The sequence below is a fragment of the Fibroporia radiculosa genome (assembly GCF_000313525.1).
Source record: "Fibroporia radiculosa TFFH 294 genomic supercontigs, scaffold244, whole genome shotgun sequence".
Lineage (NCBI taxonomy): Eukaryota > Fungi > Basidiomycota > Agaricomycetes > Polyporales > Fibroporiaceae > Fibroporia > Fibroporia radiculosa.
This window is the reverse complement of record NW_012133186.1, coordinates 22977-50473: the sequence shown is the minus strand read 5'-3', so window position 1 is coordinate 50473 and position 27497 is coordinate 22977. Positions and strand designations below refer to the sequence as shown.

Sequence of the window (27497 nt, the reverse complement as noted above, 5' to 3'; positions counted from 1 at the left end):
AAACTCGCATTTTCTCTAGCGCCCAAAAGTGCATCTGCGGCGCAGAACTTCCTGCGAGCCCAGCTGCGTCAACTTTGAACTTCCCTAGTAGTCTGGCAGCAGACGATGAGGATGATTGTCGATGATGATGCACGTCGTGGCCACATCAGGAGCGCTCAGCCTTGCGCAGCAAGCTGCCCTCGTCTTTCCTCTCGCCACGACTTCTGCGAGCATGCTCCCTCCGGAATTATTTGATTGTGCGGGTTCATTAATTTCATTAATCATTTCTGGCACATACTTAACCTCATGTCTCAACGGGCTCGCAAATGTGAACGATTCAAAAATGAACTATTTTCGAGCTCTACGGCACGACGAACTCCTCACTCCAATCCTCCCCATTCCTCATAAACTTGGTTCTCCTCTGTGGACTCGCAGCAGCCTCCACCCAGTCTACATGGATTGGGTCGATCACGAGAAGGGCAAAATTTCGCAATGCCAGCTCAAAGTTCTGCTTATCTTCCTCGCTCTCCAGCTGGTTACTCTTTGACAGCGTCTTGAGCCACTCGTTTGCTACCTCGTACGAGCCGATAGTGCTGCCCTGCGGGGGTTTGCACCACAATGCCCGCATGAACGGGGGCAAGCTGTCAAACGCCGCTACACGTTTCTTCTCCCAGTCGAATCCCTGCTCGCTCAGCTTGTCCAGCGCGAGCGTTGACTCCCCCTGAGCCGCGCTCTCGACATGGGGCGACGGGATGATGCGCACGGGCCCGGAAATGCGGAATTGATCCTTGGATCCCGTCAGGAACCAGCAAAGTTCGACATACGGATTTGCGCGCATGTCTGTCACCTTGGGCGTGCGGACATCGGTGATCCCGATGAGGACGGGAAGGTGCGGATGCTCGGCGGGTTCTATGATGCTAGAAAAGCCCACTGTGCGCACATGAGGCCTGCCACTGGTATCCACAGTTGCGAGCTGATACTCTGTTTGGAGGGGTGAGTGGACAGCGAGGTGAAATAACGGGAGAGTACAAACGCATTTGTCCTTTATTTTCTGGCAACGCCATTGCGTTTTCGAGCCCACTTCGCCAGCGAGGTTTTGATGCCATGTTCACTCCGGCAGGTGTATGCTGAGGGTGAGTTCGCGCTTCCCCTCTATTTCTCTGACTTAAGTATCAATTCTATCAAAATATTCCAAGAGATTCTGGATGCGCTTACGCGTACCCCCGGCATGCGCATTCATGTACCGACAAGAGGTCCAGAAATTCTATCATACTTTCGAATCGTCCAGGTTTCGGCATCCACGTCCCAGCATGGAGTGCGAATGCCTGGATGTTGATTGCCGCTGGATAGCCACTAGTACGTGTGAACGTGCGTCGACAGTTGTTGGGCTGACCGATATGCGCAATATGCTTGGGATCTACATATCATGAGTAAAAACTTTATGGAGCCCGCTCTATTCCCTTTTGAGATGGCCACGCCACACAGTATGGTCTGGCCAGGTTTGTACACATGAGTGCTCCGGGATGTGACATCGTCCTGTAAAGTGAACAGTACATCTAGACGACGACGGCCATTGTTTCGTGGCCATCGTTCCATATACACCATACGTCATCCGCCTATAAGTATACGCGAAAGAATTCATGCAGCGGTCATACCGAACCTTGCTTATGTCCTCTGACGTGCTGGTGAATCTCAGCTCACGACCCGGCGAGCCCATCCCGTAGAGGTCAAGTCACCAGGACAGCTTCGTGGGGCTGGATAGAACTAGTCTGCTCCTTACGGGGTCAGCTTTACAGGGCAAATGGTCACTCGCACCTACGCGGGATTCCGGACGGAGTTCTCACAGTACAGAGTCCACCTGCCATAGCATCTCTTTTGCGCCTCGAACACTCTTTCAATTCTCGACTTCGCGTCGCGCCGAGTTGTGCACGAGGCCGTCCTGGCCCCTGCTTTAAATACTTGGCGCGCTAGAGTGGCCCGCTCAACGCCATCGTGTCCACCATGGCCTCTAGATCCCTGATCAACGCTTTACGTGCGTCCAAACCAGCGTTCGGTGCATGGGTAATGCTTCCTGGCGCCCTAAACGCGCGGATGGTGGCCTCTTCCTCGCCGCATCTCTCCTGGATCACAATTGACTGTGAGCATGGCCTAACGTCCCTCCAGCCCGGCGTCCACGAGTCCATCCAGGCCGTGGCGAGCCTCGGCGCGTCCGCACCCACAACCATCGTGCGCATCCCTGCCACAGGCGCGTCTGCGGACGGCAGCGCGAGTTGGCAGATCAAGTACGCGCTCGACGCTGGTGCTCGGGGAGTCGTGGTTCCCATGGTGCGCCCATCGCTCCTGACGTTGTGTTTTTGACACCGATGAGATGGTGGATGTCCTCCAGGTCTCGACGGCCGCTCAGGCTACGTCCATCGTTAGCGCGGCGCGTTTCCCTCCCAAGGGCATTCGAGGCTTTGGCAGCCCCTTCACAGAATCCATCTGGGGCGTGTCCTCAGACGAATATCTTGCCACCGCCAACGACGGAGTACTGGTGATCGTACAAATTGAAACTCGTGAGGCCATGCAGAACCTCGATGATATTCTGGCCGTCGACGGCGTGGGTGGGTCTCGGTCATAGGTTATGTTGAATGTACTCGATCCGACTTGACGCGTAGATGGTGTCTTCATTGGGCCATACGACTTGTCGCTCGCCCACGGCTATCCCCCTCCATCTCCGGACCCCCACCCTGAGGTAGAGAAAATGATACACGAGATTCTGCGCAAGGCGCATGCGCATAGCAAGAAATGGTAAGACAATATGAGCGAACACCTTTGATGTTAGCTTACCGGTTATTAACCTAGTGCCATGTTCTGCACCACGGGCGCCCAAGCAGCGAAAAGGGCTGAAGAAGGCTTTGACATGGTGCGATTGTCTGAACCCTTTGTGCATGATCATCTATATCCCATCTGTTTCCTAGGTAAACGTCATGACAGACAAAAGTGCGCTCACCAATGCGCTCGCGTACAATTTAGCCATCGCTTCCGGGGACACTCCGGGATCACAAGGCATGGGCTATTGAAAGACTATGAGAAAATCACAAACGCAGGGCAAGAATTATGTATGTACGCCCATACATTCATTAAATTTCGTTCATGTGCCTTTGGATCCATTGAGTGGCCAATGTATAATAATTTCCCATCCAATGTGTAGTGAGAGATGGTGGCTGCATATTCATGACTCGAAACTGCTTCCAGCTTGGTTTAATTGTACCACCAGAATACTGATGGAAATAGATTCTTGAGTGCGTCCGGTATGCATATGAAATTATATGTTCTTCTTTGATGGAGTAGCGGTGCACAGCAATTTGGAGCGCTTTCCCACGAAATCCCCATGTAGTCGCGATCCACCTCTCACAGACGTCGGATGGTGTATCATCTTGCCCGTTGTTCGTTCCAAGCAAGGATAAAAGATTATTAGACTCGCATGCTAGTCGGACTTCGCATCTGAAAAAGGAAATCAGAGCTCGAAAACGGTGACGAGCTGCTTTCGCAGCGGAGTCCAAAAGTCGGAACGGCTGGGTACGAGCCTAACAGATTGTCGCTCTCACAAGCGATGTGCCTCGTGCCGAAACCCCAGTGAAAAGTGACATGAATTAAATCGAGAAACTGGGTCACTCAATGAATCGCGTTGAGAACGCACGAAGAAAGCTGAATTATGTAATTCATGCCAATTCAGTTTATCTCAGTTTTTCTCATTGAATGACACAGTTTCTCGTTTTATTTCATGTCGATTCTCACTGGGCCGAAACACTTGCGGGATACAGGCTCAGCATATATTTCGGTATATACTCAGTATGTCGTCATATCGATGAGGTACTCTTCGCCCAGCACCTCTTGGAGATGGTAACGTGGATTGCACATATGAAAGCTGATGTACCCATGCACGAATTGCTCCCATGCCTCCCTAGCAGCTCCGTCTCCGAGCATTGCGCTTACTCTTTGCACAATGGCCACAGTCTCGTTAGTCATATCTTAGAGAGTCTCTGGGATAGTCTTTCCCGTGATGCGCACCCGGCCGTGGATGTAATCCGTGGTGTTTCCGCTTAGCTCTTCTTTATAGAAAGATAGGATATGACTTTCGAATTGTAAGCCTATCAGCCCCTCCCTCGTATTGTAAATAGTCCTGCTTACTCACTTTGCATAATTGATGTATGCTGCTGCATCACTGAGTGAATAATAAGTATGGGCATTGTAACGCCAGCCTGATGTGCCTACGGAATCGCCTTCACATAGGCACTGATAGAAGGGAATTGTCCTCTTTCCCAAATGAAGCACGCATATGCATCCGCAAGCCCGGTAAGAATCCGACGATATTCGATGAATGAACGTGATCATATATCCACTTCCCCGGCTTCTGCAGTTTCAAGAATCCGCCCATTCATGTATACGAGAGTGGCGCTCGCGATGATGCCGGCTGCGAAAGGAAGGAACTGCTTCCACATCTCCTCCACAGCTAGCTTCAGGTTATGAAACAGTCCCGAGTCATCCTGAAACCGATTATGAAAAAATTGGCAGGGGAATTCTTCTAAATCGACGTTGGCGAACAGCACGGGGTCGTCGATGGCGACCATAAGAGCTGTGTAGATAGTGCTAGTATCAAAGTCGCGGACATGATTATAAGCCGTTTCAGTAAGGATAATAGACACGATGATGGAAGGGCGTAGTTCTTGCTCGTGCTTTCAAAATTGAGTCATCTCCTTGATCCGAAGCTCGAGGTCCAAATCCCTCTTGTGAACCGGGGTGTAGCCAAGCGCATTTAAATTGATAATCGTCTCAGAAATCGCCAAGGTTGATTCCTTCGAGAGGTTTGGAAGTCAGTATGTTGCAATGAGCCATACAGAGATCGCCGGTACGTTACCTTGTCTCCGTCAGCCATCGTGTGCTGAGGGTCCGTCTCTATAGATCTCATGTTTGCGTCCCGTAAGAAAGATCAATGCGAGTAAACATGCTTCATATACGTACATTAAACTGCGAAAGAGGGACTGATGTGTTGGCAGGCTAGATGGCTGATATTTATATGTTTACTCAAGCCCACGTCTTGAGCATGCGATGCGAGCAGCAAAGTTGGCGTATTTCACCACTCCGCGCACGGTCTGTGGACCAAGAAGCGAAACTTTACTTGACGGATTCAATCAAGCATTCCCATGATCGTCTTCGTGTATCCCTGACCCATGGCGAAAGACGTTCAGGGACAATATACGAGAAAGGCATAGCTGAGTTTCTGTGATGGAAGAGCTGGAGCAATGCATCAGAAATGCGAAAAACGTGGTCTTATCGTACCACTTGAGCACTTCTCCGTCGACGCGTTAAAGCCCATATCGAGACCATGTACTTTTTCCTCTAGTGCTTCAATAGCCATGCCGAACCGCTCATTCACTTGCGCGTACAAGGACAGAGTATAGAATGCATGCATGAATTTCCTTCTGACGGTGAAATCAATCAACTGGCACAAAACTTACAAACGCATGCGACGTACGCTCCAAGCATAGTAGATAGCTGTGGGAAGCCGGCTGGTTGCGAGATATTATGGTGCACGAGGATGCGGACTTGAGCCATTGCACCAGAGTCTGTGGTCGCAAGTTTTTTTGCTCCTTTTCTTATCCTCTAAGGCCTAGCCCTATGTAGACAAAAAGATACTGTACGTGCGCTATCGCTATTTGTCTAGTGTTGAAACGAAGACATTGGACGCAATTGCAAATTGATATACTGCAAAGATTATTCAACGCGCGTGAGCTTGGCGCAAAACGCGTACAGCTCGCACAAGGCTCGCACGGGGTAGACATGGTTCGTACTCACGATTCTGTCCCTGGTTCTCGGGTAAACTCAGGGCCTTGAAGAAGGCAGATCTTCATAGAGGCGCGGACGCCATGGTTGACTGGAACTTGAAGAGAGGTCGATGATTGGTCGTCGTGGGTAAGTTGTTATCGGCAAAGTCCAGCCATACTCGCCGCTGCCACGCCGCTGGGTCTTGAGTTTTAACTGGGTTTCGATTGAGTTTCAAGCACGTCCGCGTTTTGTTTGGTCACTTCTGTGACACAGTGTGAGTACTGCAGTGTATAGCGCATGCAGCTGTAACTTTACGAACATGGCCTAATAGGGCCCTGACTCGCTTTGAAAGTCCTCAGTAGATAGTCCGTTTCAGCGTCTTTCTGATATTGTGTGCGTGCGACATCATTCACCTGGTAAGTCTGCACAGAGTTCCGACATTACGAGAGGGTGACAGTGAATCCAGGACACTCGATTTTTCTCAGTTCATTTCGGGGTGCCTTGAAGCTGGGCACATTATGGACCCCGTAAGTTCGTGGTTGGCTTTCGCGGCTATAACATATTAGCAGATTCTAACCTCAATGTATCAACTTCCGCAGTCACAAGAACCGCCATCAAAGAATTTCTGACCACTCTGGGAGTTTCAACCCCTATACACGTCCATGACGCCGAACTGAGATCTAGGGTGAAAAATATCACCAGCAGGTGGGACAATGAGGCGACTCTGTGTCCTTACATCATCGCCGGGATCACTTTGGCAGAGACCGCATACAGCCACGTACGCAATTTCGAGACCAAAGTTACGATTGCGGTCTTCAACGCGCTCATCATAAGCATGGACGAGCCACATATCTACGAGTCCATGGGTGCCGAAGACTTTCCTCGGCGGCTTTGTCAACTATCTGCCAATGACACCTCAGGACACTTGCGAACTTTAAAGGGGCTTCTAGACGACATGTGGGATCAATTTCTCCCCTATACTGCCTGCGCTATAATGGCAGACACTTTGAGATACGTCAATGGGACGTTTCTAGAAATGAACGCGCGAAGCGATGCTATGAACTTGCGATCGCGCTTGTTCGTGGAATATCAACGGGACCTTGCGAGCATGCCGGAAACCTTCGTATTGTTCATTTGGGAGAAAGATCGTTTTCCGGATGTCACGATCTATGTTCAGGCAATTCCGTACGTGTATCTCTAAGCTGATTTTGACCGCTCTTGACATTGGGGTATCCGGACTTAGGGAGGCCATGACCTTTTTCAAGTACACGAAGTACGAGCCATTTCTCACTACCATTGCGCTTATGAACTCATGATTGGAACCAGTGACGTCCTGTCGTTCTACAAGGAAGAGTTGAACGGAGATGTGGACAACTACATTCATGGTAGAGCTCACGTTTCGGAAAAATCTGTCCCAGATACGCTCCAGGATGTGGCTTACGAAGCTGTAGCTGCGGCTCAGCGGGTGCGTGAAATTTTAGGCAAAGGCGCTGCAAGGGATGCTTGGGAGCAATTTGTGCAGGGATTTGTCAACTTCCACACGTGCAGTCCGCGCTATCGTCTTCGAGAGATTCTAGACGGCGAGTAATCTCATGTATCGTAGTCACTTATGCCCCATTCTTATATGGTTGAGCGATTGTATCGTCTCGTTACTCTGTCCCATCCGTCTGAGTGACGAATTGAAGTGCCAAGCATGCCGAGGCTAGGATTTTAACCATACCACTATGGCATCTCGGTGGGTTGACGACTCGATCCTGTCTCGATAATCTAGTCCAATGGAGTCAATGAGTCACAAGGTTCATGATGGAATCAAACTTCAATTCCTGTACATAAAATTAGTTGCAGGGTGTCGAGCAAGTCAAGATGAATGATGAGCTCAGAATATATACGCACATAGCCGTCGCCATCCTCGCACTGAGTGACAGATGATGCGGCGATGATTTTTGTCGAATGAAGATTTTACGGCACACTCCATGATTTGCGGACGGGATTATATTATACACTGCGTTAAATACATTATGGCCCATAGCTCGTCAAGAATGATTAAGAGCCCCACTTCCAGTTCGGCCTACAGGGGTAATAGTGGAAACATACTGCTGTATGTTTTCCTCTGCCGTCCCACTCCAGCTCGTGCCGTCCATCTGACATGCCCTCCACGACGGCATCGCATGTGTCGCGGAAAGGATATCAGAAACGACATCTGCGTTCAACGCTAGCGTACATCCACCAGAGCCGGAAGGAGCATCATCAGCGCTCGTCATCGTAGGCTGAAACGACAGCCGTGGTTGCCTAGATACATCGTCTAGCGGGCGATCACGTTTGAAAGTACCTGTGTCATTGTCGAACACGCCTTCCGACGTGACCCAGTCTTGCCAAGCGATATCATTGGGCACGGCCGGAGCGGTGGGTTGGAAGGGATAGAATCCCCGGACGCGCATCTCATGGATGAGGAATAGAGAAGGGAAGGGTGCGTGGCGATCCCTAATGTCAAGAGCAATTGCTTTACCATGGAACTGTTGATAATTAGAGCTATCGGAAAAGTTGACAAAAACAAACTTGCGAGTCTGTTCCCGAGTACGATCAAACCAGAATTCATGTAGATATGCACACAGACTCACATCGGGATAGAAACGTATGAAGAACTTATAGGCATCAAAAGCGAGACGATGGTTGGAGCACATGAGTATGCTAGCACGCGGTTCATGTCGAGGAAGATGTTTGGCCTGTGAAGGGATCCACTTACGGGCCTTCAGGCCGAACCACTATGTCTCAGGTCAGCCTCAGGGCAGCCTACAAGCACCTCCTCTTAATCGCTTGAAAGGTGACAATGCTGAAGAGTTGATCCATCGTTCATCCCACAGATAACACAGCGACGCTGACCAAGGAACGTGTCCCGCGTATCTATCCCGGTGACGAATGCAGTAGTCGCTGATAACACCGACATCTCACGTTCTTCTCAACCGTATCCAACGAGCGGCCCATTCGGTGGGAGAGGAAGTGGGAACGTATAGTGAACGTTGTTGACTGAAAACTCAAAGCCCAGCGGCGCAGGCGAGTACGGCCGGACTTTGCCGATGCATAGTAACAACTTATCCACAACGACCAATCATTGGTCTCTATTGGCTTCTCTTCCAGTCAGCCATGGCGTCCATGCCTCGATGGAGATCTGCTCTCTCCAAGGCCTTGAGCTTACCTGAGAACCAGGGGCAGAATCGTGAGTACGAACCATGTCTACCTCGTGCGAGCCATACGCGTTTTGCGCCAAGCTCACGCGCGTTGAATGGTTTCCGCAGTATACCAACTCGCGACTACAGACTCTGGCGCAACGGCTCACGCCCGTACCCTCGTGCATCGTGATATCCTGCAACCAGCCGGCTTCCCACAGCTACCTATCATCCTCACCACCACTGATATCCGTACCCCAAAGGTTGTGCAACTACGCGCCCATCCTCAGGCTGAGCTTTGCTGGTGGATGGCAGGTTCCAGTGATCAATTTCGTCTTCTCGGCCCTGTGCGTATCGTCTCTTCTCCCCATGCTGACCCGCAACACGCCCCCTCGTTGTGGACGTCTTCCCTGGCCTTCGATAAGATGGATGCCCAAAGATTCGATTGGGAGAAACAGCGGCTGGAGGTGTTTGACAACATGAGTGCCCATATGAAGGCGAGCTGGTGCCGACCTCCGCCAGGGAGTGTTATGGAGTCCTACGAAGACGCGAAGAAGTGGCCGCAGACAGTGCCGAAGCTGGGAGAGGCCGAAACCGAGGAAGATAAACGCAATCAAGAGCAGGCGTTGCGAAACTTTTGCACTTGTGCTCGTGGACCCCGTGGACGTAGACTGGGTGCAGCTCGGGGTGAAGCCCAACCAGAGGACTAGATTCATCAGGAACGATGGGGAGTGGACTGAGCAGATTCTAGTGCCGTAAGCAAAGAGCGTCAGGCAACTTAGCCCGGATAGATGGAATGGAAGTGTAGTGTTAGGATGTATTTCATACCTTTCTTCTGTGTGTACGGAATTACTCAGTATTTTATTTCCAGCCGAGTTAGACATTTGTCAACGTCAGGCCTCAGGCTTCAGCTCGCCCCGTGTGACATCATTTCCATGCACTTCTGCCCGGTCATTTTAATTCGATTGATCCCGAGTCGTTCGTTATCAGTAAACATCCGCCTTCAAAATGCTCCTCAGCAGGAGCACAGATAGATCAGCGTACCAAGTTCACAGCATCCGCGAAGAATAGTTGCGAGTCGTGGTCTGAGTTCAAGGCCGAGCCTGTCGGATTTTGTCCCGGTTAGAGACAACATCATGTGGCACCCCTCCATCCTCCACTCTTTGCAATACATCGGTGCGCCCATTCCGCGCTTATCCGGATGACCTCTGGTTTCCAGTCGCAGCTGACATCAATCGATAGCATTGAGATGCCTAGACCTGCGTCGCATCTGTAAAATGCGAATATTACTGTGAACTCCGTGGACTTGGTCGGATTCAAGTCTTTGGATTAGAATAGGGCGCAATCACGGCAGTATCCCTTATAGATAGGCCTAGAACGAGTAAGCAGACCACATCTCCTTGAGCCGTATTGGGTCTGACGTTCCTCGTTTCCGGCGACTGGACGTTTTGTTGTTTAGTATGCTTACTCCAGGGACGACAATAGTTCATCTGATAGTGATGTGATCCTCCGCTGCGTATCTTTTCAATATCAAAGTTAAGTATTTTGTATAGGCTAGCAGCCTTCCACTGGCACGCGCTCACGCAACGAGTCATTTCCCCTTTTCTGCCTCATAATCCTTCCTCATACGTACGCCACGCTATAACGGTTTAGTCTGAGAGCTTGCGGTGTAGAAGCGGCGGTACGTCTTAAGTTTTAGTTGAGATGGTCTCTGCCATATGTTCACTCTCACGGACGCCTTCTGACGTCGAATTCCGGAGGTTGATATTAATATCATACAGCAAGTGCATGTCTACATTGGGAGAGAGCTACGCGACGCGTGACGTAGACATCGATGCCCCTACATCAAAATGGGAAAACCGCACTGCCGTCAGCATAGACTTCCCATCCTGGCACTTATGACTTGATAGGTGAGTACGAGCGCATCAGCTCCCCCTTGGCGGAAGCAATTTCAATGATTGATACGCATGGACATCCTGACCGGATGCAGAGTTCCACGAGGCCTTTGTCACGCTGGCGTAATCTGCACACCAATATTATGTAGGTGCGCTGAGGTAAAAGAGTTTCCGCGTGTAGTATTTCGTCCTTGACTACTATGAAAATAAGCTTCACCGCTAGTGAACTTCGCCTATATGCACTCCTCACCTGCATGTTCAACAGCCGTAGCTAAACTTACCTAGTACGTACATCTTCCCTTATCAGAGTGCTTTGGTGAGCTCTGAGAAGCAGCGCTTTCCAGTTTTGGAGGGCCTCCTACATTTCATCGTCGTATTCCGCTGCGTGTTGTGGAACCTGAAGCTGAAAGTTGTTCTAGTGATAGAAGGTTAGTGAACGATCATGACACAGAAACGGACGAAACTATTCATATGTCATGGCTACCCTTCAAGACACGTAAGCTCCCGCGACCTGCAAGCTCCCGCGACCAGTGAAGTTTCTACGCGCAGTGTATGTGACGTCGACAGTAATTAAGCGGTCCTAGAATACCCAATGACTCGTATCGATCTGTGTCGTTTTCCATTCCGATCTTTCTCATTCAAGCTGCTGCGAGTAATGGTATTCGAATCTCGGATACTCAGCCAAAGTGTCGTATAGATACAGTAGCACTCACACAATTACCGTTTTCAATTGTCCAGACTTCTGCCGTTAGTTATAAGTGCAAAGCTGAAGGCGCAAGTATGTGCGCGTGCTGCAGACTCATCTCTGCATGGTCTGAAACGGTGAATGGTGAATACGGTGATTCATGAAGGATCTATTTCGTGGCTCGGGCAAAAATGATCAGGTAGTTTCCAGAGCAGGTAAACATGCTGTACGTGATGTCGAATTGATTGTACCTATGAGGCTACTGATGACATCATGATTTGCTGCCTTTCGTCTTGAAACGACTCATCAGCCTACGAGGCTGTTACAAGAGCTTTTCATCAAGAGATACCAGTTGCCCTTAGCTACTCTCCTCTAGTCCACCATCGTCAGACACCATGATGCTACAGCCAATGGTCCAAGAATAATTTGGAGTACCCGCCAATCGCATCACCAATGTTCGCCGCAGTCACTGGAGGAACGCCAGGTGACCGCCTAGCAACGCGCCGTGTCGCAGACTCGCAGTGATGATCTAGTACATATGGGCAACCCCCCGGCGTGCCCGCCTTTCAGGCCGCTGATACCGCACGATGGCCTAGGCAACTGCAGTACTAGTAGAGATCCGCACGAGATCCGTGTACTTCGCATCCGGCCGCGGTGGAGGAAGGATCGGGACTAGCGGATTCGTTTCACGAGTCTACCGCGTCCGCTGCAGCATCGTCACGTACGAGATCCGCGGTCTGCACGAATGTCAAGATGCTATCTGGGTATGGTACTCAGAAAGCATAGTACTATTCCAGATAGCACCTTGACATCCGTGAAAGCGTCCAGCGCCATGAACACCTGCGGCATCGTTCGCTAGATCACGTCGTCATTGGTGAATATATATATTTGTTTCGTATGATCCGAGTAAGATCTCAAGAACGTACTCCGGCGGCGAATCGAGTAGGCCACCCAGAGTCCGTTGCCGTTCTCGGACACCAGACATATGGACCCAAGGCCGGGTTTCATACATTAAATTTATAACATTAATTCAACAGCTCTCCCTAGCTGAGCTCTCAGTGATAATTGAGACCAGAGCTGAAAAGAGAATTAGGAAGACAACGCAGCCTTCCAAATCCGCGATCACGCACGCATCAGAGAGGTTGATCCTGACCAGACACCTCCTATCTTCTTCGAAGGAGATGCTATAAATAACACGGAATAACACCTACACCAGTGATCGCGGTTGTGATTACATGTATCAAATTTCAAGCACCATATGTGGATTTCTCCAACGTCCAAATTCTGAAAAGGCTGCACGCATATATTTTGTACGGCAATTGACAGCTGACAGCAGAATGTACCTGCGCTTACCGATGCCGTTTGAGCAGTTCCATGTGCTTTCTATACAAAGACTATCGGCCTCATGGCCATAAAAATGGGGGATTGAGGTGGCAGCGATGAATGATGGAGATGAACGCATGAGATTTAGGTGCTGCAAGGAACACGGCGCTCCTCGCATGCATGCCACGCGCATCCGCATGGAAGGTGCGTGCTCCCGGCGTACCTGGCGACCCAATCGCTGTGACACTTGGAATGTAGTCCCTGAGGAACCTCAGCTCCTAAGAGGCATCTCCGGCGGCAAGCCGTTCAAGCCTGGAGCAGAGGCAGCCATAGAAGCGTCGAAGCGTCGAACCTAGGGCTCGAAAACGTAAAACTCAATGTTCTGCATCCGAGACGCGCATTCATGCGGCTCGCCACTGCGTCCGACGCCGGCGAATCGGTAGCGCCCATTGTCAGCCACTCGCCATTGGGCACGATGGGCGAGGAAGCCCAGGCCGTAATAACACATTGGATTTTCAAACCAAGGTCATCTGTGCAGCCCCTATTGGACGACAAGGTGCGCATGCTCACCTCGAGGACGCAATGGGCGGCACTATATCGCCGCGTCAGAACGCCTGAGGAAGGCGAGTGCACTGGTGCAGCGTGCGGATGAAATGGGATAGGGCGTACTATTGGATGGATATGAGGCCATGGCGCCTTTCGCCTGCGCCACAGGTTCCAGCTATTGGTTTGTGGAGGGTTCCAGAAAAGACCGCAGCTCAGGGTGCATCCGGCGAAGGTGGAGATACTTCCAGTCGGCCCCAGACGAGATGTGGCGGAAAGGCACTAGTCGTGGTAAACGAAGCTGGATCTTGCGCCGTAGACCCGAGAATGCGCTGCGAGAGTATTTGGAGTGCCGGGTGAGGAACTCATCTTGGGCAAGGCAAGGACGGAGCGCGTTTGTGCGACCCCCGAGGAGGCAGCCGAACGCTCCAGTCACGGAGGCGATTACGACAAGCGGCGTGTTCCGCACTACCGGGGCGTCAGGGTACCATCCGCTATTGTCAAGCCGACGAGACGGGCGACGGACTGCTTATTGTATGCATCATCGGGCCGGAGGGCGGCTGACATTGACATACGGCTATCATTTCTCAAGGGAGAGAGAACAAGACCCGGTGGTCATCCCACGCGGAACGAGTGCGCACCACCACCTTCTCGAGCCGTTCCGACTCGCTTCACCAGCAGTTGTGACGGCGAGACGTCGAGCGAAGACGGGCTGGAGAATGGAGGCGGTATGCGTCGTCCTGATTGGGATGTTGCAGTAGAGACGAATTGCCAAATTGAACGGATGATTTTCTCACCGAGCGGCGCGCTCACTGGCACAGTCTGTCTGAGTCGCCCGTCGCAACCGGACGTGCACCGCGGGGCGGCTGTGTTTCTGCCCAAAGGAGGAGGAGGGAGGAGTCAAAGTGAGAGCAGAATGCCTCTTTTGTGTGGAAACACGATGGGTGGAGCCGTAAGACGAACAAAAGAAAGCCTTCGCATCCCCATCCGACGCTGGCGGTGAGTCACGGATTAGGCAACAGCAGGGAGCCGGTCGTTGCCGACGGGGCGTGAAACAGATCCGAGGCGCGCGCCAAAAGACTCTCGTCCTCTCCTCGCGCACCGCTGCCGGCACACATATAAAAGAATGCCTCGCCGTCCGCCTTTTGTCGTTCCTCCTCCCCCTCCCCGCCGTAGCTGGCCCCAGCATCATCCCCGCCACCACCCCCAACCGTCGTCCAGCTCGCCATGGGTTTCTTCAGCTTCCTCTACCAGTCTCCCCGGGCCTCGGTGCGTCTAGTTGTCTCACAACACGGTACCAAGCTAACTCTAACTTGTTCAGGCCACTGAAACCGATCCCATCGTTGATCTCACGACTCTCTACCCGCCTCGTAACCCCGCGGTGATGCGTCGAATCACGAAGGAACCTCACATCCCCATCGAAATCGTTATGAACATCCTCGAGACCGCTTACGACGACGACGAGCCCGAGTCGAATGTCAAGCTCTTCGCCAGCTGCGCCTTGGTCTGCCGTGACTGGTCTTTCATCGCCCAAAAACTCCTGTTCCGTCATGTCACCCTCGACAACCAGACGGCATACATCGCCTTCCAGCATGCCGTTGATCGCTCTTCTCCTCGGGGTCGTATGCTCGGGGACTCCGTCATGCACATGCGTCTCACTCTTGACCACAATCAACCCTACCGTTTGTCCCAACGTTCGTTCGCCCGCGCAGTTACTTTCTGCCCCAACCTCCTCGAGCTGCGCATCGCCCTCTTCGGCGAGGGTGGTCCTGGATTTGATGTCGTGGGCTCCCCTGATTCTGAGCGTATGAAGCGTCCTGCTCCGTCGTTCGATGAGCGCACGCTTGCGCTCCTTCGCACGGGCCCCAGCATACAGTCGCTTCACTTCAGCAACTGGTCTGACAACAGCTCGTCATTGTGCCAGCTTCTGGATATCTGGCCAACGCTCAAGTCGCTGAGCATCAGCGGCGTGCCACCTCAGCTTCTCAATTCCGCCGCGCCCTTTCCCTGTCCACTCGAGGAGCTCCGCATGAACTTCCAGACTGCGCCTTCAGTTGATTTCATGAAGTGGCTTCTGCACAATTCCACTTCAAGTCTGCGTACGTTGGAGATGGAACGGGAGCCGCCACTCGATCTGCTTGAGCATCTTATCTCCGAGCACGGTGCCTCGCTTCAGTCGCTTGCTCTTCCGAGTTGCGGCGGGCACGACGCGGTGGCGGCATTGCAGAGGTGCGATGCCCTTCGGGAGCTTAGGATCGAGAGCGCATGGGCGCCGCCTGTCATCTTCAAGAGCTTGTCGGACTCCGTCGAGCACATCGCGTTTGGTATCGACGCGGACACCCCTCTACAGCCACTTGAGAAAGCCATCAAGCGCAGTGAGGGCCTTCGGGCTGTCACTCTGCACATCTGGCACGGCGGCCATGATCACCCACAGCTGAACGCTGTCAAGGTTGCTTGTGCCCGTCGAGGCATCGAGCTCAGGATCACTGAGGACATTAGGGTGTTCCGCGTGATTACTGTGCGTGTTCATCGTTGTTTTGTTCTTGTCCAACATAGCTGACCTATTCTATCTGATAGCGTGGGGTACTTGATTCTATACCACGACCTTTGGAGGCTCTCTATTGAGCTTCTGTATCATGTTTTCATGTGCGATTGTAACACCATCATCAAAGCCCACAACAATTACACCCAAATAATCTTCCATGTTGTGCCATACCGCCCCGTTAACCCATTTGTACCACTTACCCCGCTTTCGACGCTCTGCATCAAGCTTTTCCACGTCTTGACGACCAACTCACGATCTCTCGTTTCTTGTCTTCATGCATGTCTCCCGTCCGCCCCACTCATCATCGTCGAGTTGCTACGCACCTCTCCGATCATCGATACACGGCCGCTTTACTCCAGTCTCGCGTTTCGTCTCGGACATCGTTCAGCTCACGCACCGGACCATGGATTCTACAGGAGGACGCTCTCATTTTGACACACACACACGCATCTTTTTATTAATAGAGGTAATCTGCATTAGGAAGGGAGTTGGGGTGTGGTTGGCAGGGGCACAGGAGGGGAAAATGCAGCCAGTACATGATGATGTGACGACTTCGTTCTCGATTGCTCACGGTTAGCACTCATACGTTCGTTCTAGTGTACGGTCTGCGCTATTGGACGCGTTAGTCGTCCCTAATACATTGCATTTGCACGGTCATTGTGGATTGTGTTTGTGAGCTATTCGGGCGCTACTGGGCTGTCTGTCGTGGCGCTGCTGGCGGTTGTTGAAACGTTGACTCGATCACTGCCACCAGGTAGCTGTGGATTGTTCATCACTCTTCTGTCGCTGCAGTGTGGTGAGTTGCGAAATAGATGGTGAGCATTTCAGTGGGCTGATGGAGGAGTCCTGAGTCGTGGGGCTCAGTTGCGAAACGAGGCGAGGTCGGTCCCGGTGCCACGGCTAGCGCCAGGCCTTCAAGGGGGTTCATTCGACTTTGAAAATCGGGCACACGACCCATGGATCTATCACGATCAGCTCAAAAAGCCGCACAAGTCCGGGCTTCTTCTAGTATGCGCAGCCGAGGAGGAGAGCAAGTCGTTCCAACATTCGGCCATAGCATAATTTCCAGCCCTAATTTCCCAGAAAACAGAACGGATTTCACCAATGGCATAATACCGCGCCAGTCTTAGTATGCCATCAATCTGTCAAGCAGGGGCTCTGGCTGCGCAGCGTACACATGCTGTGCGGATCACTTGCGTGTGATCTGAGACCCGCTGCGACCAGGGCGCGTCCAGCTTGTTGGTTTGGACACAGCAGCGGTGCATCTTGCCCGCGACCACAGCTGGACCACCATGCATCGCGCCGCCCAGTACCGCAGGACACCGACTCAGCGGGCCCACCATGCTCGGACCCGAATTCCTCGGAGGGAGGAACGATGTCGGCGACTACTGCGATCATACGGAACCGCAGCAGGTCGCTCGCGCTGGCTTGGCTGTGATATGGATCAAACACTCCCCATAGCTACACGACAATCGCGGAAGGAGGAGCTCGCTGACAGCCATGACGGGACAGCGCCAAGGTCTAGCGAGGTGGGATATAAGCCCGGGAGGCGCACTGGGGCAGCCCGATTACGCCCCTTTGCTTTCACGGGTCTAGTCTAGTCTCTCCTCCTTTGCTCTTTTTTTGCTCCAGCCTGGTGCTGTCTCTTTAGTTCTACCGTTTACGAGATGTTGGCCAAAGTTTTCGTGTATGCTCTTCTCCCCATTGCTGCCATCAACGCGGCCCCCACTATCCCTAAGCGTGGACGTGAGTATATGCGCGTTCTGTTGCGTGTTTTATGGGTGCTGATCTCTGTGCAGTTCTTGATGACGTGAAGTCTGCTTGGAGTGTTGCTACCTCGGATGGTGAGCATGAGAGCGTTGTGCGATGAGCTTGATCGTTTATCTTTTTGGCAGTTGCTTCTGCCGTACACGGTGTTGAGACTGGTTGTGAGTGTTCTAGCTGCTGTAGATATGCATATGAACGAGGCTAACCGTCCGCTCATAGACCACCTTGGTGTTTTGGAGGCATCTGGTAATTAATCCACCAAATGCTCATCACCTTCAGACATCGATATTCACGATCAACCCACAGCCACGCAGATCTACGACTCCCTGACGTCCGAGCTCGGCACGGCGACGACCAAGGTGTTCGCTACGGTGACAAGTGAGTCGCGTGAGACTACATCGTCGCGTGTCTCTAACCACCCCTCCACAGCCATCAGCAGCGTCCCAGTTGTTGAGGTGACCTCCGTAGGCGGCGGTGCCATCACCATCGCGACGTCTGGTGCTAGCAGCACGATGACGACATCCTTTGCCGGACACACCTTCGTCGTGCCCTCCGTCAGGTACGTCTTATCACCCGCATGGGTCCATCAACCACCTGATTCCGTCCTCCCAGCGCGACGTCTTCGCACAACGCTGCTGTCGGCTCCTCGAGCCTATCACTGTCGAAGCCCATGCTCGTCAGCGCCGCGACCATCCTCGGCGGCATCTTCACCGGCGCGCTCTTCGTGCTGTAGATGCCCCACTCCTAGCCTATCAGACGGCTTCACGATATTTCACGATCTGCACGCATTATTTAGGTGGCTCTGGGTAGTCCTTATCACGATCTTCATGACTTCAGCTTTGGCCTTGCAAACAACTCTCGTAATCACATTTTTCATTTGCACATTTCGTGTGAGGTTGAGTGGTCCTGTCGTGGTCCTGTCGCCCCTAAGTCAATACTACGGCAGTAATTGTCCGTTCGCTTGCAAGATGAAACCGAGAAGACAAGTTAACGAAGAACTATAACGAGAATAGTAGTCGGTGTAGGATACATCTACATGCAATGATTATACAGCTCGCTTGGAGAGGATACGAAATGCTAGGTCCACTACGCCAACGAAGCCGCACCAACTACCGCACGAGTTGGAGTAGGCGTCGGCGTAGAAAGGTCGCCCGTCAGCATCGCCGGGAGTGGCATTCGAGCTTCATTCGCCGGGGCAAGCGGGGCATTCATCACAGAAGGGTCAGGCTTTCCTATAGGTGGCGTCACAAGACCTGCTGCGTCTCCCGTAGAGCTTTGAGTCGACGTCTGGGATGCGTCGGACTGTGTTTCCGACGCCGAGAGTTGAGCAGACTCGGCAGCGTCGGTTAATGTGAGTACTTGGACGCGGCCCCGCCGGCCGTCTCGCGCCTCTATGGCCTCCACGATCTTCTTGAACTCCTCCTCGCCGGTCCAGGGCGCGACACGCGGCTCCATGTCGTCGTAGCTCTTTGCATGCATGATCGCGTCGCGCATTCCCTTCAGGTCCGCTCTTGATGCGTTGACGTGCGCGCCTTTGAATTGCGAGGTACAGAATTTAGTGGAAGACCAGTGGTTATTGAGATATTTGCACTATTATGGTGAATGGTGAATGGTGGGCTATACAAAAAAACCCAGGAAGCACTGACCAGGCGGATATAATTTGGGATGAACGTTGTCTCAAGGTCGGTCAATGGCGTCGGCGAGAAGCAGGTCGGGTTGGACTCTGCAGCCGTTGCGATCATAACCGAGTGTGCACCTGTGGCCGCGGTCAACACAGCCCACAATCTTGAAAGAGGTCACTCGGCTGTCACTCACCAGTAGTTTTCCGTATCCGCAGTGCATCGTGATATCCCTCGCAGTCTCCGTTCTCGAGGACAGCTATGCCCCTGCCCATCCCCTCGACAAAGTCCACTATCTCACGCAGTCGCCCGATGAGGGCCGGCTCGCGCTTGCGCATGTTCCGCGTGCGACAGTGTACGGTGAGTGCGTTCACGCCCGTGTTGACGATGCGCTCGACCAGCTTCAGAGTCTCCTCCTGGGACGGCAGCAGCCTGATCTTCGCGGATATCGAAATCTCCGGTGGCATGGCCTCTCGCAGCGCGGTCAGGATGGAGCAGAGGAGATCTGGATTAGTGAGAAGCGCTGCCCCCATCCCGGAGTGTGTCGAAAATGGCTTTGGACAGCCGCAGTTGAGGTCGAAACCCGCGACATCCTGGACGACGGCCTTGGCTGCCTGGACAGCCAGCTCCGGGTCTGCAGAGCCGATCTGGTAGATGAGATATGGTTTCTCGATAGGGTGTGTGGTGAAAATCGCCTTGCTTTTTCCGACATAAGAGACGACGCCGGTCACGGCTGGAAGGAGGTTAGGAGCATAGTCACATCATCCGAAGGGAAACGTACGGTCTACGACTCGCTGTGTGTGCAGGATGGCCTTGTCAACGGTCTCTGGCCCCCATACAAGAGATGCCCCGTGCTTCAGAGAGTAAAGTCGAGTCGGTACTGCACATAAACGGCATAGGATGAGCGTCGGGTCCAGAGTTCAAAGGGAGCTCATTTCACGCACAGGCGCCTGATCGGACCATGGGAGCGAGGACGACTCCGTTCTTGTAATCTTCAGGAGTTAGCGGCTCAATTTCGAGCCTTGGACGCTTGGAGAGACGAGGAGACGACGGTGGGGATGGCGAATGCGCTCTTCGAGACATGGTGGAGAGAAACTTGCTGAGGAGCTTGTGTCGATTGAACGCAGAGAGGAAGATCATCTGGTGCGAAACTGAAAAACTAGTGCTAGCCCACTTAGCCAGGAATATAGGCGCCGGTCACGCCGGATACCTCTCGAGCGATCGACTCGGAGGTTGAACGCTGAGGCTCAGCCACCGCTTAATTATTTCGTTATATGCAGTACGAAGACGAAGCCAAAATCACCGGTGAGGAAAATCACACTGATTTGCAGGAGCGCCATACTTATCGATATGAGTACATAGTGTTCGAGAGGTCGCCTGCTGGCTTCGACAACTGACACATCTCCACGAGCTTGATGATTTGGTATCTCAGCAATCGAGCGAGCAATGAACGAACGCAATCGAGCAGCCTTAGTAGTACAGTACGCGCACAATGTATCTGTGCAACACTTGCCACACTCGCCGCGAACGCCAATTAGAGAGGAAGATTACTGTGACACATGCGACCCCTGTCCGAAAACCAGCCGGTGTAGGAGCTACCACCCATGCTCCCATCTCATGGGAAGAAACGCGAGACCCCGCCCTAGTCTCCCAGGTACGGCCTTATATTTACTAACCAGAATCCCATAGGCAGGCTGCCCACGCAGTCAATATCGACACGACCGAGCACAAGATAATAGAGTATGTACAGTACCTTTCTATCTACATAGGGCCAGATCCTCGGTGACAATAAAAGGAGCTGAAAAAAAAAATCCCCTCATCACTTAGTTTGAATCAGGATGTGATCTTGGTATCGCCAGTTCAGCGTCTCATAACAACCTGATGGGGCATGCTGCACAGTGGGTTACAACAACAATGAACCCTGGTACAAGTCTACGTGGTTGGAAGCTCTCGCTGCAGATACAAAAATGACATTATCATCGTCTGTCTCACATATTCGAATTACCAGGGAAATCAAGGTGCTTGGCTTCCACTTTTACACTATCTCCACCGATGCCTTATTGCTCCTATCTCTTCCAGTAAGCTGGGCGGGTCATCAAGCCTGCTGCTAATTGAACAGAAGTGGTACAACTTCTGCAGTAGCTGTATTTCCCATATCTTCTCTTATTCTCATTTCATAGGATGCGGCGCTGTCAGCTGCTACATACTGTGGTCCATGTGCTTTCCTGAGACGCATCAAATCTTCAGAAATTTGGCCATACGGAACGTCTTGCTTGGTATGTCCCACACCTTCTGATTATTTGCTTAGATGTCAGTTATGTGCGCATCTTGCGGACAGTTACGGAGAACTCTGCACCATAAAGACTCGCCGGTTTCAAATTTGAGCATGAAAAATAGGATGCGGCGTTTATGAATTAGCATATTTTGTTCCCATTTGGGACGTGTCTCACTTTGTCAACGTTCAAAAGGAGAGCCATTGTACTCAAAGGTAACTGACAGAGGCAAATACCATCACGAGATGCGATCCTCAGCCTCAACTGGGATCTGCTTTGTTCGATGAGGCAACTTGCATGTCCGCGGGAGGAATCCAACGTTTGTCAAACTTGGCCGAGTCTATCCACACCATGATCCAAGACAGATGACTTTTGGTCCCCAATTGTGTCCGCATCAGGATTCGAGCGGTAAGGCGATGTGCCGGGGGTCCTGGTATAGGATGTACATAAAAGTCTCTCTTGTCGTTCGCAAGCTCAGGATCTTACTCCCTGCGAAGCATCTAAGCTTCCCAAGATGTATGCAGTGATCGGCTATATTCTATTCGCCTTGCTAGTCTCTTGGTTCTACGTTCGTAGAAGACTCGATCCCGTACGTGTTTTGATACTTTGCCGTGTCTTATTGGCTGACCTCTCTGTATAGCTGTATTCTATCCCCGCAGTTGGACCCTCCTGGCCACTCATATCCTATCTGGGAGCATTCAAATTCGCTCGTCATGCGAGGGAAATGCTGCAAGAAGGGTACGATAAGGTATGCGGTCTTTGCCCTCGTCTATGCTGATACTTACATATGCCCTCAGTACAAGGGTTCTGTATTCAGGATCTCTATGCTGGATCGCTGGGCTGTTATTTTCTGCGGTACTGCAATGAATGAAGAGCTGCAGAAGCTACCAGACGATCAGATGTCCTTCCTCGGAGCCGTGGAAGAAGTAAGAAACACATGTCTGCTTCGCCGTGTTCGACTGATCATACAACACCGAACAGGTAGTTCAACACAAGTATACAATTGCGGAAGAAGTGGTTTCAGACCCGTTTCATATAAACATCATCCGAGGACCTCTTACTCGCAATCTGGCAGCGTTACTGCCTGCTATAGTTGACGAGATCGATGCTTCTTTCCGGGAACTGATTCCGACTCATGGAAATGGTCAGCTTTCATGCCTTTTGTCGTCACTGTGATAACGTGTTGATAGAATGCTTAGAATGGGTAACCATTTCTGCAGTTCCTCTCATGGCCCGAATTGTGTGTCGTGTTAGTAACCGGGTATTTGTTGGCATGCCAACCTGTACGTTTATATTGTTCCACACTCGAGTAATTCACAAATGGTGTGTTTACCTATACAGGCAGAAACAGTGAATTGTTGGATATCGTTATCAACTTCACGCGAGATGTCGCTAAAGGACGATTCATGCTCAGTTTTGTCCCTATTATATTGAAACCGCAAGTTCCATTCAAATTCGGTTTGCGTCCGCTTTCTGACGAAGCATGCAGGCTTGTGGGGCCATTGTTACCATGGTCACGAAGAGCTCTGAAACAATTTTCCGTGATCATGAAGCCGGTCGTAGAAGACCGTATGCGGCAGATCGAAGAACATGGGAAAGAGTGGGCAGAAAGGCCGGTATGTACATTGTACATTAGCCAAGTACCGACCATCTTGAATGTTTCAACGACACACCAGAATGTTTTGATGACATGGCTTGTGGAAGAAGCCATCCGTCTGGGGAAATCAGCTGACTTGATCGTGCAAGCTCTGCTAGTATCCAATTTCGTGGCGAACCATACCTCCACTATTGTATGTGCACATCTTCAGCAGTGACTAGTTGTTATTAACTCTCACTTGAACTCAGAGTGTTACACATGCCCTATATCATCTAGCTGCATCCCCGGAATATATTCAACCTCTTCGGGAAGAAATTGATGCTGTTTTGAAGACGGAAGGATGGACCAAGGTCGGGATAGGCAAGATGTGGAAACTCGACAGCTTCATGAGAGAATCCCAGCGACTGAATGGGATCAGTGGCAGTGCGTCTCGTACTACAACATACTGACGTGGGTTTAATCTCGGAGGGCGTTGACGTTGTAGTCTCGGTGATTCGACTAGCGTTGAAAGACGTCACGCTCTCGGACGGAACTCTCATCCCGGCTGGAACGCTCTGCGGGGCTGCAGCTGCAGGCACACATCACGACGAGGAGAATTACAACCGACCGCATCTCTTCGATCCTTTCCGATTCTCGGATAAGCGGTTCGATGAAGATGAGCAAGTGAAGCACCAGTATGTCACCACATCACCACAATACATACCATTTGGCCACGGCAGGCATGCATGGTATGTGCCGCCTTTTCAAGTATTTTCTGAACTTTATGGTTGACTGTGCGTGTTTGCCACCCGCAGTCCAGGTCGCTTTTTTGCTGCAAACGAACTCAAGGCCGTGGTAGCATATTTCATTGTGAACTACGATGTCATGTTCCCAGGCGGAGGAGAACGGCCGGGAAATGTGTGGTTCGGTTCCTCAGTCATACCAGACCAGACGGCACAGATCATGTTCCGCAAACGACAGCGCATCAAGTAACAGACGATTTGTACATAAGTGAAGTTAGCTACTGAGGTTGTATCATCGTATCAAGTGAGGATTTGATAATGTGGATAGAAAAAGTCATAGTACACTCTTTACAGGGTTACAGCATGTTCATCATTGGTCTACGGGCATTCACATTGGGACCGACTTCCTAGCAAACGCGTCGGAAGGTGGAAGTGTGCAGTCGCCTCCGAGCCTCAGCGAGAAGAGAGATAAGTAGGGTCCAGATGTCAGTCCGAAGAAGATACATTAACTAGTACTCCGCGTGGTTGAACAAGTACTCGCAGTCTAGCAGATCTCGGAGGCGGTATCGGGGATCGCCCAAATGAAAGCTGATGTATCCGTTAGCGAAGCTGTCCCATGCATCCCGAGCTGCACCCTCGCCAAGGATACTGCGAATTCGGTGATGAGCAGCGACCGTCTCGTCCACCGTGTCCTGTAAAGTCTCCAAGATCGATTTGCTTGTCACTCGTGCGCGATCGGATATATAATTTGTCGTATCGCCTTCCAGTACCTCTTTGTAGAACGACATGATGTCACTGTTGTGGTCATGTCTCCATAATGAGCATAATGCGGTCGTCAGTTCACAGCGGACTTACTTCGTGAAGTTGATATAAGATACTGCATCCCTACATGGTTAAATCAGCGTGATATATTTTCTGACTGGTTGATGTAAATGACTTACGGCAGGACCTTCAGATAAACTCTTTCGTCAGGAAAACGAGCCTTCTCCCAAATGAAGTACGCGTATGCCTCAGGCATACCACCTATGAACCGTCTGTATTCGACAAAGGAACGTGAGGTAATTGCAGCGCCGTTGCCGAGCCCCTCGAGGATCGATGCATTCATGAATTGGAGAGCAGATACCATGATCATATTCGACCCGAACGGCGGGTAACATTGCCACGTTCCACTCAAGATTGTGACGAAATCTGCGAAGATGTTTCCTTCATCATAGATGGCTCCATCGCAAAGCTTGCGATGAAATCCGCTTGATGCAACTTTATTCGGTGTCTCTGGACCGTCCATTGCCGTAGTAGAAGCAGTGAATAGGGCGACTCCTACTTTTGTTTTCATGGTCAGGTGAGGATACGCGGCCTCCGTGATCGCCAGGCCGGTGATGATCTGAGGCCGGATTTGCTCTTCATATGTCCAAGTTCGTGTAATGTCTTTGACACGAGCTTCGAGCTCCGGATCGCGCTGGAACGGGGAAAAGGAATAGTGGACTTCTCGCAAAAAGTAGGTGACGGATTTTCTGGCCACCACCGCTATCTCACTCTAACCAAAGCAAAGCACTGTCAGTAATAGGCGCATAGAACGAGGAGGCGACAGACTCGCCTCTCGCTGTGGTTCGGCGGAAATGGGGTGAGACGGCTCTGTATTGGGATCGCCCGCGGTGGAACTGTGAATCTGGCGTTGGCAACACGCAGAGATGGTAGTATCAAAGACCACTTACTAGTTTACTATGGACGTCATCGCCACAGATGCAGTTCAAGGTGGTTAGGCAGCAGCAGGATGTGCTCCTCCCACTTCATATACTTTTATGAAGGGCATCTTTCACGAAGAGTCAAGTTCAATACGGCATATTTTCTCCCATCTTAGATTGGCAAACGATGGACACACATAGTGTCACAAGGTAGCGATAAATCCAAAGTCATGACAGTTCATTTCGTGCTCCTCGGTTGGAGCGAAGACTGGTGGCGCGAAAACAGGCAAAGCGTAGACGCTGTGGATGACTTCAGACATTCAACATTCTTGCGATTCTACTGCAGATTGCGTCGTGATTCTGTTTGCTGTAAATTCAAAGTTTAAGAGAAACGCTCACCGAAATGCTAATGTCCGGTCGATCGGAATGTCGGCGGCAGGATTCTAACGACTGACAGTGCTGTCAAATATTCACATCTTCCAAGCTACCTCAATTTCACATACAGCGGGACTTATAGCATCGCATACACACTAGTGGTGGATCAGCGCTCAGCAGTGAGTGGCGCTCGATACGCCCCAGCACATGTTGTGGTCTCGCTTATGAACTTCAAGCCTTCGAGTGTTTGAACGGTTTTTCGCGGAGGTGTCTGAATTCCAGTTGTCATGTAACATATCGACTCCGCCAACCTCCTTGGTGATCGGAAGTACCTCTACTTGAACGCGACCACTCCGTGTTTCGAGACTTGGAAACAGGACTAGGTTAAGTACAAAAAAATTATGCTAATGCCAATCGATACGAGTACGTACATTCCGTGAAGCGGTAAAAACCCAGCGGAATGTGAATTATGAAAACGCGTCGGAGGGTGGAAGTGCGCAGTCGCCTCCGGGCCTCGACGAGAAGAGATAAACGTAGGGCCCAGATATCAATCCAAATAAGATACTTTGACTAGTACTCCGCGCGATTGAACAAGTACTCGCAGTCTAGCAGGTCCCGGAGGCGGTATCGGGGATCGCTCAAATGAAAGCCGATGTATCCGTTAGCGAAGCTGTCCCATGCATCCCGAGCTGCACCCTCGCCAAGGGTACTGCAAATTCGGTGGTGGGCAGCGACCGTCTCGTCTACTGTGTCCCGTAAAGTCTCCAAGGTCGATTTGCCTGTCACTCGAGCGCGATCGTAGATGTAAGTTGTCGTTTCACCGTCCAGTTCCTCTTTGTAAAATGACATGATGTCGCTGTTTAACATAATGAATTTTCGTCCAGTCATATTTGAAGGGCAACTCACTTTGTGTAATCGATATACGACATAATGTCCCTTAAAGATACTATATCAATGTGTATTCTTCCAACTGTTTCAAATCAACGTACGGCATAGCCTTGAGGAACACACTCTCGTCAGGAAATCGTGCTTTCTCCCAGATAAAGCATGCGTAAGCTTCAGGAACGCCGCTCATTTGCCGTCTATACTCGATAAATGGGCGCGAGGTGATCGCCGCACCCTCGGTCATATTCTCGAGCATCGATGCATTCAGGAATTGGAGAGCAGACGCCATGATCATGTTGGACCCGAACCGCGGGTAGCATTCCCACATTCCGCTGAGAATGCTAATGAAGTCCTTCAACATGCCCTCTTCGTCATGGATGGCGCCGTTGCAGAGACTACGGTGGGCATTGCTCAATGCCACTTTGTCAAGAATTCTGGGATTGTCAATGGCCGTGGCAACAGCAGTGAACAACGTGATTTTTATCTTTGCTTCGATGTCGGTGAGGTGAGCGTACGCGGTCTCCGTGAGCACGAGGGCAGTGATGATGTGGAAGCGGATTTGTTCTTCGTATTTCCAGGTTCGTGTAATGTCTTTGACACGAGCTTCGAGCTCCGTGTCACGCTGGAGCGGAGGA

At 51.4% G+C, this 27497-nt stretch overlaps 11 protein-coding genes across 11 annotated transcripts; 6 read left to right on the top strand and 5 right to left on the bottom strand.

The window, feature by feature from the left end:
- Nucleotides 1–340: 340 nt before the first annotated feature.
- Nucleotides 341–1085, bottom strand: FIBRA_00552 (uncharacterized protein; the record flags this gene model as incomplete). Its single annotated transcript, XM_012322445.1, has 2 exons — nt 341–960; nt 1013–1085. 2 exons carry the CDS (start codon nt 1083–1085, stop codon nt 341–343), a joined length of 693 nt encoding a protein of 230 aa, XP_012177835.1.
- An 895-nt stretch (nt 1086–1980) lies between these two features.
- FIBRA_00551 (uncharacterized protein) lies at nt 1981–3041 on the top strand (the record flags this gene model as incomplete). Its single annotated transcript, XM_012322444.1, has 5 exons — nt 1981–2304; nt 2366–2582; nt 2637–2769; nt 2824–2884; nt 2940–3041. The coding sequence occupies 5 exons, from the start codon at nt 1981–1983 to the stop codon at nt 3039–3041; spliced, it is 837 nt and encodes a 278-aa protein (XP_012177834.1).
- A 2112-nt stretch (nt 3042–5153) lies between these two features.
- FIBRA_00550 (uncharacterized protein) lies at nt 5154–5577 on the bottom strand (the record flags this gene model as incomplete). The annotated part of the gene is made up of 3 exons (XM_012322443.1): nt 5154–5256; nt 5313–5444; nt 5498–5577. 3 exons carry the CDS (start codon nt 5575–5577, stop codon nt 5154–5156), a joined length of 315 nt encoding a protein of 104 aa, XP_012177833.1.
- Nucleotides 5578–6305: 728 nt separating this feature from the next.
- FIBRA_00549 (uncharacterized protein) lies at nt 6306–7375 on the top strand (the record flags this gene model as incomplete). Its single annotated transcript, XM_012322442.1, has 4 exons — nt 6306–6318; nt 6387–6972; nt 7031–7060; nt 7114–7375. 4 exons carry the CDS (start codon nt 6306–6308, stop codon nt 7373–7375), a joined length of 891 nt encoding a protein of 296 aa, XP_012177832.1.
- A 445-nt stretch (nt 7376–7820) lies between these two features.
- On the bottom strand, nt 7821–8468 carry FIBRA_00548 (uncharacterized protein; the record flags this gene model as incomplete). The annotated part of the gene is made up of 2 exons (XM_012322441.1): nt 7821–8351; nt 8406–8468. 2 exons carry the CDS (start codon nt 8466–8468, stop codon nt 7821–7823), a joined length of 594 nt encoding a protein of 197 aa, XP_012177831.1.
- Nucleotides 8469–8928: 460 nt separating this feature from the next.
- On the top strand, nt 8929–9661 carry FIBRA_00547 (uncharacterized protein; the record flags this gene model as incomplete). The annotated part of the gene is made up of 2 exons (XM_012322440.1): nt 8929–9001; nt 9081–9661. 2 exons carry the CDS (start codon nt 8929–8931, stop codon nt 9659–9661), a joined length of 654 nt encoding a protein of 217 aa, XP_012177830.1.
- Nucleotides 9662–14624: 4963 nt separating this feature from the next.
- Nucleotides 14625–16022, top strand: FIBRA_00546 (uncharacterized protein; the record flags this gene model as incomplete). Its single annotated transcript, XM_012322439.1, has 3 exons — nt 14625–14666; nt 14719–15915; nt 15975–16022. The coding sequence occupies 3 exons, from the start codon at nt 14625–14627 to the stop codon at nt 16020–16022; spliced, it is 1287 nt and encodes a 428-aa protein (XP_012177829.1).
- A 1587-nt stretch (nt 16023–17609) lies between these two features.
- On the top strand, nt 17610–18442 carry FIBRA_00545 (uncharacterized protein; the record flags this gene model as incomplete). Its single annotated transcript, XM_012322438.1, has 7 exons — nt 17610–17688; nt 17742–17786; nt 17838–17870; nt 17929–17955; nt 18016–18087; nt 18139–18268; nt 18322–18442. The coding sequence occupies 7 exons, from the start codon at nt 17610–17612 to the stop codon at nt 18440–18442; spliced, it is 507 nt and encodes a 168-aa protein (XP_012177828.1).
- Nucleotides 18443–18795: 353 nt separating this feature from the next.
- Nucleotides 18796–20411, bottom strand: FIBRA_00544 (uncharacterized protein; the record flags this gene model as incomplete). Its single annotated transcript, XM_012322437.1, has 5 exons — nt 18796–19299; nt 19356–19465; nt 19525–20061; nt 20110–20208; nt 20273–20411. 5 exons carry the CDS (start codon nt 20409–20411, stop codon nt 18796–18798), a joined length of 1389 nt encoding a protein of 462 aa, XP_012177827.1.
- Nucleotides 20412–22115: 1704 nt separating this feature from the next.
- Nucleotides 22116–24170, top strand: FIBRA_00543 (uncharacterized protein; the record flags this gene model as incomplete). Its single annotated transcript, XM_012322436.1, has 10 exons — nt 22116–22190; nt 22242–22349; nt 22399–22527; nt 22583–22745; nt 22801–22884; nt 22943–23217; nt 23278–23391; nt 23447–23621; nt 23701–23926; nt 23993–24170. 10 exons carry the CDS (start codon nt 22116–22118, stop codon nt 24168–24170), a joined length of 1527 nt encoding a protein of 508 aa, XP_012177826.1.
- A 259-nt stretch (nt 24171–24429) lies between these two features.
- On the bottom strand, nt 24430–25652 carry FIBRA_00542 (uncharacterized protein; the record flags this gene model as incomplete). The annotated part of the gene is made up of 5 exons (XM_012322435.1): nt 24430–24715; nt 24776–24805; nt 24862–25444; nt 25511–25578; nt 25633–25652. 5 exons carry the CDS (start codon nt 25650–25652, stop codon nt 24430–24432), a joined length of 987 nt encoding a protein of 328 aa, XP_012177825.1.
- Between the last annotated feature and the right edge of the window lie 1845 nt (nt 25653–27497).